At 55.2% G+C, this 11,499-nt stretch overlaps 2 protein-coding genes across 3 annotated transcripts in view; one reads left to right on the plus strand and one right to left on the minus strand.

Moving 5' to 3' along the window:
- Fam57b (family with sequence similarity 57, member B) overlaps positions 1-7,114 on the plus strand; it is a 10,365-nt gene extending 3,251 nt beyond the window's left edge. The window contains exons 1-5 of one of the 2 annotated variants that reach the window (XM_013011483.1): positions 381-505; positions 1,377-1,460; positions 5,946-6,180; positions 6,556-6,651; positions 6,797-7,114. In XM_013011483.1, the coding sequence (XP_012866937.1) occupies positions 381-505; positions 1,377-1,460; positions 5,946-6,180; positions 6,556-6,651; positions 6,797-7,084 (828 nt within the window). In that variant the 3' untranslated portion in view covers positions 7,085-7,114. Of the gene's footprint in view, positions 1-380; positions 506-1,376; positions 1,461-5,945; positions 6,181-6,555; positions 6,652-6,796 lie in introns of those variants that run through there. The other variant, XM_013011484.1, reaches the window with a different exon arrangement.
- A 979-nt stretch (positions 7,115-8,093) lies between these two features.
- On the minus strand, positions 8,094-8,792 carry LOC105982083 (chromosome unknown open reading frame, human C16orf92). The gene is made up of 4 exons (XM_013011502.1): positions 8,729-8,792; positions 8,387-8,545; positions 8,211-8,298; positions 8,094-8,115 (listed from the first exon to the last, which is right to left on the minus strand). Exons 1-4 carry the CDS (start codon positions 8,790-8,792, stop codon positions 8,094-8,096), a joined length of 333 nt encoding a protein of 110 aa, XP_012866956.1.
- Between the last annotated feature and the right edge of the window lie 2,707 nt (positions 8,793-11,499).

Below are 11,499 nucleotides of genomic sequence, written 5' to 3' on the forward strand. Positions count from 1 at the left end.
CCCGCCCCTCCCCCAGCTGCATCCTCCTGCTGTCCCCTCTCTCCCTTTCGGTCCTCTCCCCAAGTCCTCTCCTGGTCGCCTCTCACCCGCTTTCTCCTGCTCCCCCCCACCCCGCACCCCTCATTCCAGCCTCCAGCTCCTGACCTGGCCAGCCGTCTCCCTCCTAGTCTCGTCCAAGTAGCTCTTTTCCCGGCTCCTGGTCCGGCTCTCTCGTCCCCCTGCGGTCCCCGCCCTGTCCCCTTTGTGCCCCTTCTGCTGCTCTTCCTTGCTCTCTCTGGCTTGGAGTCCTTTCTTCAACCTCCCAACTGCCTTCAGCTCCGTGGCCCTGGTCTCCTCTCCATCCGGCTTCCTCTCCTTGCCTGGGGGAGTCCTGAGCCACCATGCTGGCCCCGATGGTGGCTGGGGGGGTGGTGTTCCCCGGACTCTTTCTCCTCTCCAAGAACACTCTCCAGCGGCTGCCCCAGCTGCGCTGGGAGGAGCCCGACGCCGTCATCGTCTCCGCCAGGTAACCCGCATCTCCCTTCCCTCAGCGCAGCCCCTCTCCTTGTCTGGCCAGGCTTTGTGGGGATCTCTGAGCACCCTTGGCCCCAGGGGTGGACTAGGAAACCCCCATGATGGTCCAAGGGCTTTATCTCCCGCTTTCTTCTCCCCCCACCCCCTCCCGGGGCCTTATCTTCCTAGGAAAATCTCATTGCCAAGCAGCTTGCCTGCCTCCACTTACTACCGACTACTGTTCTTTCTCTTCCCCCTCCTGCTCACCCCAACATCCACTAAAGCAGGCCAGCATGGGATGACAAACATTCTTATAAGATATGGTGTGTGTGGGGGGTAGTGAGCCCCATGGATTGCAGGGGCCGGGGCTGGAGGGGGGGGCATGGGGGTTACAAGGCACAAAGCAGTAGATGGTAGAACTTGTCCCCAACTAATACAGGACCAGGGGCCAGCATCAGGGAGGGAGGGGAGCTTGAGAGAAAGTTGGGGTCACTGTGGGGCCAGGGTGGCAATCACCATGGAGACCGGGTGACCCAGTGGTCCAGGAGCTGCTCAGGGATCTCTGCGCCCTCTTAGATGTCCCCTCCGTCCTTCCCCAGGGAGAGGCCTGGCTCTTTGCCGCTGTTCCCTGGACTCTCCCCTCAAGATGACCTCCTTCATGTCCTGAGAGGAAGGCCACCCAGTGTCCTCAAACTGAGTTGGAGGGCTGGGGTGGATGAGGTAGTGGTGTGGTGGCTATGGGGATGGTGGTGGTAGAGCCAGGCCCCCGGGAGGAGGGTGAGCTAGGAATGGTGCTGAGAAGTGGACCAGCTTTCCAGAGCAGCAGAGAAAGCCAGGCCTTATACTCTTGTGCCTTCTGTCCCTCTTTGCTCTTGCCTCTCTAGGCTGGTGTCCTCTGTCCAAGCGATCATGGCCTCCACAGCTGGGTACATCGTGTCCACCTCCTGCAAACACATCATTGATGACCAGTAAGTGCCATGCACCCCGCCTCTGCTCATGGCCCCTGGCATACCCTAGATCTTCAGGGAACTGTCAGTGGTCCCTTAGCCCTTCGCTTGGGTCTGAGCAAGTTCTTACAACCACTGCAACTCAACACCCAGAGATAAATTTATCCCATCCGGTTCTTAAAGGTCAGAACCAGGGGGAGCAGGATTGAGTGGGGTGGGGGGGGAGGGGGGAGGGGCAGAATCAAAGAGAATCCTTAAAGTAGCTCCTGGTTGACTTCCCAGACCTCTTGTATTGGAGTGGCTTCTGAATGTCACCTCTTCCCCAGCCTCCTCCTGCTCTCCCACCTCTCGGACCCCATTTCTTAACCAGCACCCTAGTGGGGGTGTCCCCTCTTCTCTTGGCTCACCCACCAGCACCTCCCAGAATCCAGATGCCCAGCCCAGCTCCACAAAGATGACACAAAGCCACTAAGGGTCAGGCAGTGGGGGAGGGAGGAGGGTAAAGAGGCCAAAAGTTGGCAAAGGCAGTTGCTGCAGTGCTTAATCCTTGCCAAAATGGCCCAGGCCTGAGAGGTGGGGCAGGAGGAGGAGGAGGAGGAGGAGGAGGAGGAGGAGGAGGAAGAGGAGATGGGCCCTGTCCATGGTGCTGACCAGCTCTTAACAGGCCACAGGCTGCTGAGAGATGCTTGTGTCTCTGTCCAGGATGTCCTCTCAGCTTTCAGCTCTGCTGCTTCTTCTCCAGTGTCTTTTGAGACCCAGAAAATATGGCCAGGGTAACCCAGGTGCCCCCCCTTTTTTTTTCTATTGGCTCCAGTTTTTCCGTAGATAATAAATTCCTTCCATTGTGAAATGAGGCAGGGCTACCTGGAAAGACTGATGTAAGGAGCAAATGAGTTGATGCCTGGAATTGGTTCTTTGCTCCTCCATAAAGATGCTTAACTCTTCTTCAGACCTGGCCCGAGTACTTGGCTGCTTCTATTTCGTATTTACTTTTTGTGCCACTACAGGGACTTGAACTCAGAGCCTGAGCCCCGTCCCCCCCCCCTCTTGCTCTCGCTCGAGCCGCAGTTCCACTGCCAGCTTTTTGGTAGTTTCACTGGGGATAAAAAGTTCCACAGACTTTCCTGCCCATGCTGGTTTTGAACCAGGATCTTCAGATCTCAGCCTCCTGACTATAGATAGGATGACAGGTATAAGCCCACCAGACACCAGCTACTTGACTTCTCCCCCAACCCTTTCTCACCACCAGGTCCACGATGAGCTTGGGCTTCCAGGCATCACCTTCTTCTTACCCAGAGGTCACCTTCTCGCTCTTGCCCCTACTCTTCACTCCAAGTCTGTTCTTGTCCCCCCCCCCAACCTTTAATCCTCAGGTAGGTAGGAGGATCAGGGTTAATCCCAGAGCAACAGCTGCTCTGGCTTCTGAGCACCTAATTGCTGACAGGGTGAGGTTGGGACAGAATACATCTTGTGGTAGCCCAGGGCTTGGGGCCTTTTCTGATTGTCCCTCACAATTCAGGATCTTAGGGGTCTCCTTCTTCCATCCTGTCTGCTGGCTGGCTCTCTAAGTCTCTACCCTGCTTATAACTTTTCCATTTCCTTTCTAGAGTATTGTTGCCAGCTTTTGTTTTGTTTTGTTTTTGGGTCATGGAGTTTGAACTCTGGGCCGGGGGGGAGCTGTCTCCAAGCATTTCAGCTCCATGCAAATGCTCTACCCCTTGAGTCACAGTGTCACTTCCGGTTTTCTGGTGGTTCATTGGAGATAACAGTCTCATAGACTTTCCTGCCCAGGCTGGCTTTGAACCATGATCCTCAGATCTCAGCCTCCTGAGTAGCTAGGATGACAGGCGTGAGCTACCAGTGCCTGGCTTATTGCTGACATTCCCCCCTGCCAACCAGCTGCCTGTCCCCTGGCAGCTCCCCCATAGAATGCCCCAGGCCACTGCAACCATGGGTTCCTGGAAATTCAATAGAGAGGAGGTCTCTTGGCTTTTGCCAGCCAGCCTGCTCGCCACACCCCGCCCTGTCCTCAAGCCCCAGATTTCCCACCTCGCCTCAGCAGCTGCTCACATGACAGTGTGGCTGACTTTACTTTCTTCCTCCAGTATCCAAGGCAGGTTCCACCTCCTGTGTGTGTGTGTGTGTGTGTGTGTGTGTGCATGCACTAAACTGGGGCTTGAACTCAGGATTTGAACACTATCCCTTAGCCTTCTTTTTGTTTTTTTTTTGGCGGTTGTGGGGCCTGAACTCTGGGCCTGGGCGCTGTCCCTCAGCTCTTCAGCTCAAGGCTAGTAGTGCTCTACCACTTGAGCCGCCACAGCACCACTTCTGGTTTTCTGGTGGTTAATTGGAGATGAGAGCCTTTCTTGCACAGGTTGGTTTTGAACTGGAATCCTCAGATCTCAGCCTCTCGAGTAGCTAAGATTACAGGCATGAACCCCTGGCACCCGGCTTCCCTTCGCATTTTTGCTCAAGGCTAGTGCTCTACCACTTGAGCCATGGCTCCATTTCTGTTTTGTTGTAGTTGATGTTGTTGTTTTGGTGGTTAATTAGAGATTCAGGGTCTCTCAGATTTATCTACCCCAGCTGACTTCGAACATGGATCCTTAGATCTCAGCCTCCTGAACTGCTGGGATTGCAGGCGGGAACCCCCAGCTCTGGGCTCCCACACCTGACCTCCCAGCCCTCCCCCAGCCCTGTTTCAAGACCACAGTGTTTCAGGGAAAGTGCGGAGGTGCTGACTCAGGAGGGAAAATGCAATGCTGCATATTCATGTGCTTTTTTGTTTACTCACAAAGTCCATAGACCTTTCTCCGTTCTCAGCAGCTTTTTGCTCAGCATTTTCTCCTTCATGCTTGGCCGAACCTGAAGAAACAGGAGATGGGGGGGGCAGCACCTCTGTTTTGCCAATTAGGTCTGGCTCTGATGGCTCTCAAAACAAATTTTTTTTTGGTCGGTCGTGGGGCTTGAACTCTGGGCCTGGGCGCTGTCCCTCAGCTCTTCAGCTCAAGGCCAGTGCTCTACCACTTGAGCCACAGCGCCACTTCCGGCTTTTTCTACTTATGTGGTGCTGAGGAAAGCATGCAAGACAGGCACACTACCTCGGGGCCTCATGCTTGCTAAGAAGGTGCTCTACCACTTGAGCCATTCTGCCGGCCCTTTTGCTTTCAATATTTTAGATCGAGTTTTGTGCTGTTCAGAGCCAACCTGGACAGAAATCCTCCCACCTATACCTCCCATGTAACTGGGATTGTTAGTGTGTGCCCTCGAGCCCTGCTCCCATTACATTTGGCTTATTTGTTGAGATGGAATCTCACTAACTTTTATCCTGGTTGGCCTCAAACCATGGGCCTCCCAATCTCTGCCTCTCAAGTAGCTGGGATTATTGGTATGAGCCACCCACAGTGGACCCATCTCTTAAACCTTCTAGGGATAGTGGGATCGAGAATGAGGACTCATTGGTTATTCCTTGGCCATATTGGCTAGCCTCTCCAAGACTCAGTTTCCATGGGGATCAAAAGCACACCTCACTTTCATGAGGTTTGATGAGGACCAAACCAGGTTAGCCATTAGAAGTTTGTTGTTTCTTTTCTTGTTTTCAAACTTGAACTCAAGGACTCACACTTGATCAGCTTGCTTGCTCAGTTGGCACTCTACCGCTTGAACCATACCTCCAGTCCTGCATCTTGCTGGTTATTTTGGAGCTAAGAGTCCACAACTGATTTCCTGCCCAGGCTGACCTGGAACTGCAATCCTCTGGCTCTCAGACTCCTGAATAGCCAGGATGACAGGCTTGAGCCACCAGTGCCTGGCTGAAGATTTGGATATTAATGTCGATGCTTGGATAGGGCAGGCAGAGACTCCATGTCGGGCTTTTTCCACTGCTGTGTGCTGTAACCTCGAGTTTCTCTCTGCCGTAAGCTGGGTTCCGTCTCTGCTTTTTGACCTATAGGTATTCTGTATTCTGTGGTCTCTCCCTCCAGCCTCCTCCCCTCCAATTATTACAGAAAGACAGATTGGGGACAGAAAGAGGGAGAGGTGGGTTCTGAGGTCTAGCTGGCTGGAGGCCCAGCCTTACCGCTCTCTGGCTTCATGACTGGGCGACCTTGGACAGGTCTCTCTCTTCCTCCCTTCAGTTCCAGCATCTGTAACTTGAGACTTGCTTCTGTCTCGGAGTTCTGCAGGGCGATCCCTTGAGATCTTGCTCATGTGGCTAGAGCTGCGCACTTGAGAGTTGCCTGCTTCCTCTCTGCTGTGATCTCTCTCTCTCTCTCTCAGCTTGAGGGCTGTCCCTGAGCTTTTTCACTCAAGGCAAAAAACACTACCACGTTGAGCCACGGCACCATTTCTAGTGTTTGACTGGTGAAGTGGAGCTCAGCGTCTCACAGGGACTTTCCCACAAAGGCTGGCTTCGAACTGAGATCCTCAGATCCCAGCCTCCTGAGTAGCTAGGATGACAGGTGTGAGCCACCAGCACCGGGCTCCACCTCTCTTTCTGCCCAACAGGCACTGGCTCTCCTCTGCCTACACGCAGTTTGCTGTGCCCTATTTCATCTACGACATCTACGCCATGTTCCTGTGCCACTGGCACAAGCACCAGGTCAAAGGGCACGGAGGGGATGATGGGGCGGCCCGAGCTCCCGGCAGCACCTGGGCGGTGGTGCGGGGCTACCTGCACAAGGAGTTCCTCATGGTGCTCCATCACGCCGCCATGGTGCTGGTGTGCTTCCCGCTGTCTGTGGTGAGTCCTCCTCAAGTCCTCCCAGCACTGAGTGGCAGAGAGCTGGTGCCCCATCGCTGCCCAGCCAGCAGCCGGGGAAGGGGTTGGTGGTGGTGGTCCTGGGTACCAGCTGGGCGCAGTGTCAGAAGGGAGGCTGGGAAGGTGGCTCAGTGGTAGAGTTGCTTGCCTAGCATGCATGCAGCCCTGGGTTTGATTTCTGGAAGTGGCGCTGTGGCTCAAGTGGTAGAGTGCTAGCCTTGAGTAAATGAAGCTCAGGGACAGTGCCCAGACCCTGAGTTCAAGCCCCAGGACTGGCCAAAAAAGAAAAACGGAGGGGTGGGGGGGGGAGGTGGGGAAGAATGCAAGCAAGATCACCTTCACCATCTTCCTGCTAAGGTGTGGAGACAAGGCAAAGGAGATTTCTTCCTGGGCTGCATGTTGATGGCAGAGGTCAGCACTCCCTTTGTCTGTCTTGGCAAGATCCTTATCCAGGTGAGTGGATACCTTAGGAGACCAGAGCTTGGAGGGGGGGGGGGGGGGGGGGGGTTGGGGGGGGAACACAGGCATGGAAGGGGGGGGGGGGGCAGATGGGCTCACCCCACCCTCCCACCCCACTCTCTGTCTGTTCCGTCTGTAGTACAAGCAGCAGCACACACTGCTGCACAAAGTCAACGGGGCCCTCATGCTGCTCAGCTTCCTGTGCTGCCGGGTGCTGCTCTTCCCTTACCTGTACTGGGCCTACGGGCGCCACGCCGGCCTGCCCCTGCTGGCCGTGCCGCTCGCCCTGCCGGCGCACGTCAACCTGGGCGCTGCTCTGCTCCTCGCTCCCCAGCTCTACTGGTTCTTCCTCATCTGCCGCGGGGCCTGCCGCCTCTTCCGACCCCGAGGCTCCCCACCACCCTCGCCCTGTCAGACCCAGGACTGAGGGGCAGGCTGGGCGCCCTCCACGCCACGCCCCCACGAGAGAGAGAGAGAGAGAGGAGGGGCTGTGGGACTGACCCGGGTGGGCTGGGGTGGGGGTCAGGGCCTCTCGCCTTGACCACCCCAAGGCTGATCAGGCAGAATCCGAAAAGGGGAGGGGGGTCACCTACCCTCAGGGGCTGAGAACCGGTGACCGAAGGCAGGGAGAGTGGGGGAACCTGTCTCCCCTACAATGCTCCAAGCCAGGGAGGGGGGGGTGGCGCTCAGAGCCTCCTCCTGCACCCCCTGTACATGCTCCCTGAGGCTGGAGCGTCCCGAGGGAGAGGACAAGGACTCACGGGGACCAGGAGTCAAAAAAAAAGACAGGGGTGTGGGCCACTCTGCTACAAGCCCCCTCCCAACCTCTCGCTATCCCCATCCATCTGGGAAGAGAGGAAACCCCAACTTATCCCCCCCCCCCCCATGGCTTCTCTCTGGAGAGGCCAGCCTGAGGAATCTTATTTATTTTATTTATTCGCCCGTATCACAGTAATCTGTAGGGGTTGGGGGGCGGGGATGTGGCTGCTGCCCCGCCCCCCCTGGCCTTCCCAGTGCTGAGCACCCACCCCACCCCCCAGGGGCAGGTGAGGGGTGCCCCGCCTCCCCCCTCCCACCAGGCTGCGCACGCACCTCACCCTCGGGGGCCCTGGCTTTGTCCCTGGTGCTACCGACCTCTTAAGGCTTCCTCCAGTCTGGGGTTCCGGGGGGGCCTGGGAGGTACTTTACAGACCGCTAATAAAGACGATCTGCGTGAACGCCACCAAGGTGTTCCAGTCCTGGTTTTTAGGGGCTGGGAAGGGATGGGGGGTGGGAATGGAAAAGGGGGGGGCGAACCTCCCCCTCCCCAGCACCCTCCCATCCCAGCCAGTCTGTTACTAGGAGGAAGAGGTGGAAGCTAAGACCTTTATTGAATCAGCCAGGGAAGCTGGATCCCAGAAAGCCCAGTGCATCGGCGCAGAGATCCTCTCCCAATCCTAAGCCCCTTTCTCAAAACTCCTGTGGGAGAATGGGGGGGGATCACAGGGGTGGGTGACACACGGGGTGGGGGGAAGGTTGTGGGGGGGAGGTCCAGGGCCACAGGGGCGCCTCACATGTGGGTGCAGAACTGGAAAAGGAGAAACAAGAAAGCCAGCACCAGGACAGTCACCAGGATGTGATGGAAGAGCCCAGGGTCGGAATCTGCCAGACAAGCGGGGGTTCAAAGGGCTGCTCTCCTCCAGCCCTCCCTCGCCAGGAGGGAGGGGTGCATCCTTCAACTGGTTCATACCTGTCTTAACAAAGATGACAGGTTTCTCTCCGATCATCTGGGCCACAGCCAGAAGGCTGGCTTGGTCCGAGTCTGGATAATCAAAGAAATCAACTCTGTCTACGAAGATGGGGGAGTCAGCTTCCAGGGCTAAAGGCCCGCTCCTCTTCCGGCTGGGTGCTAGGACCCAGAGCAAAGTTTGTGACAAGAGTCCTGAAGACCCTGTCCCCAGGCCAACAGGACAGCTGGTGGGGTGGGGAGGTCTAGCGAGGAGGGTGGAGGGAAAGGAGAAAGTCCCTAGAGGTGAATGCCCCTCAATGCCCCCCAACACCCTTCTTCCTAGTATCCTTCTTCTGGCTTCACCTGTGTCTATGGCGCCCAGCCCTGCCAGCCACACCCACAAGTACACCCATCGCCACAGCCCCATGATCCCCTCCACTCTTGTTCTGGGTTGAGACTCTATGACGTCATAGTCCAGAGCCATTCTGATGGTTCCCTCCGGCTCAAGGGAAGAAGGTGCTAGAAGTTGTGACTGTTTCCCCAAGCATGTGAACTAGGAGAGACTGGGACCGCCCTGTACCTTCACCGGTGATAGGATAGTGCTAGTGGCTGTGGGAGGAGGGGCTGGGGTGCTGCTGGGTGGGGGAGCTCTTGCCTAGGATGTGTAAGGCCCTGGGTTCCATTCCATGCACCACCACCACCAAAAAAAAAACACCAAAAGTAAAATAAAATACTATATTGTGTGAGGCTGGTGCTCACGCCTGTAATCCTGGCTACTCAAGAGGCTGAGACCTAAGGATCACAGTTTGAACCTGGCCCAGGCAAGAAAGTTCATGAGATTCCTAGCTCCAATTAACTATCAAAAAGCTGGAAGTAAGCCGGGCGCTGGTGGCTCACGCCTGTAATCCTAGCTACTCAGGAGGCTGAGATCTGAGGATCGCGGTTCAAAGCCAGCCCGGGCAGGAAAGTCCATGAGATTCCTAGCTCCAATTAACTATCAAAAAGCTGAAGTAAGCCGGGCGCTGGTGGCTCACGCCTGTAATCCTAGCTACTCAGGAGGCTGAGATCTGAGGATCGCGGTTCAAAGCCAGCCCGGGCAGGAAAGACCTGACCCTTATCTAAAATAAACTGCTAAAAAAAAAAAAAAAAGCTGGAAGTAGGGCTCAAGTGGTAAAGCACCAGCCTTGAGAGAAAAAGCTTAGGGGGCAGTGCCCAGGCCCTGAGTGTAACCCCCAGGATTGGCACACACACACTCATACACACTAAAATACAGTCAGTGTTGTCTGTAGCTCATGCTTATAATCCTAGCTACTGAGGAGGCTGAGATCTGAGGATCATGTTTCAAAGCCAGCTTGGGCAGGAAAGTCTGTGAGAGTCTTAGCTCCAATAAACTACTCAGAAAAAACAGATGTGGTGCTGTAGCTCAAGTGGTAGAGTGCTAGCCTTGAGCACAAAGAGGCTCAGGGACAGGGCCCAGTCCCTGAGTTCAAGCCCCAGGACAGGGTGGGGGCGGGGCAGGATGATAAAAGGAGGTTGTTATAAAACACAGGTTCAAAGCTTTGCTCTTTGCTTGTAGACTTGTGTGTTTGTTGGCATGTCATGGCTGGACATAAAATACGAAATCACTTCAGGGTGAGTGACTGATGCTCATTTTGCTCTAGAATATATGGGCCTTTTTCTTTTTGTTTTGTGTCAGTCCTGGGTCTTTTTTTGGTTGATTGAGGGGCTTGAACTCAGGGTCTGGGCACTGTCCCTGAGCTTCTTTGTCCTCAAGCTAGCCCTCTACCACTTAAGCCACAGCACCACTTCTGGTTTTTGTGTGATGAATTGGAGATAAGAGTCTCATGGAGTCTTTTCTGCCTCAGCTGGCTTCAAACCTCAATCCTTAGCCTCCTGAGTAGCTAGGATTACAGGCATGAGCCACCAGCACCCAGCCAGTACTGGGTCTTTAACTCAAATCCTCACATTCTTGTCTAGCTTTTTTTGTTGAAGGCTGGTGCTCTACCACTTGAGCCACAGCTCCACTTTTGGCTTGCTGCCGGTCACTTAATAAGTATTTTGGATTTGTCTGCCTGGGCTGGCTTCAAACATGGATCCTCAGTTCTCAGCCTCCTGAGTAGCTAGTATAACAAGGGAGCCACTGGTGCTCAGCTTAAATCTTATTTATGAATGGTCACACAATTCACTCCTCACCAAGACACATTTGTTTCTGCATATGAACAATTGTATAGTGATCAGATTTATTGCTGGAGATTGAACCCAAGGCCTCATGCATGCTAGCCAAGTGTTCCATCACTGAATCACATCCCCCCAGCCTATAGACTGATTATTTATACCGAGGACAGAACCAGGAACAATGTGGAGGGGAGCGGAGGGAAGAAATGTGGGGAACACACGATTCATGAAGACAAAAGTTTTCCTTCCTGGGGTTACCCCTAGGGCCACAAGGACCTGGCCCCATCCATCCACAGACCCAGTCTGAAGTGAACAGCAGAGAATAACCCAGGCGGTGAGGACCGATGCAATGGCAGGCTCTCGCCACCAGGTGGCAGCACTGCCCAGGCCTCCACTTCACCTCTTCTCAACCCGCCCGGGCCTCCTCCCGCTTCTTCCCACAGGTTGCATGTGGTGAGGCAGGAAAATGCAAAGCCAGGTGAAGGCCATCAGAGGAAGCCCCAGCCTTTCCAAGGGCAGGTCTCTTGGTCACCCACAGGGCCTCTGCAGGCTCCCCTCCGTGCGTCTATTTCCCCTTTGTTGGCCAGGGCACTCCCCCACTACGTCTTGTCCCTGCTCCCCTCCCCCTTAACTTCCCAACAGCCATCTGCACTCCAGTGGCCCCATCTCAGCTTGTAAGAGGGAGCTGTCTTCTGATTGGCAGGTAGGCCTGTCAGTCACTGACTCGGTTCAGCCTACCACAGCCAAGGACACTTCAGGGTCTCCTTGGTCTTAACTCCACAGATGCACAGATGGCCTCGTTGCATAGCCTCTGAGCGACCCGGAGCTATGACTCTCCCTCAAAGCCAGGCATATGTGAGGGCCTCTGCCCAAGGATGTCCTGTCCTCAGTGACCCTAGCTCACCTGTTTTCCACGCAGCAATCCAGGAGAGGAGAGAGAGAGAGAGAGAGAGAGAGAG

Source organism: Dipodomys ordii, unplaced genomic scaffold, assembly GCF_000151885.1.
Source record: "Dipodomys ordii isolate 6190 unplaced genomic scaffold, Dord_2.0 Scaffold14, whole genome shotgun sequence".
NCBI classification, from domain to species: Eukaryota; Metazoa; Chordata; class Mammalia; order Rodentia; family Heteromyidae; genus Dipodomys; species Dipodomys ordii.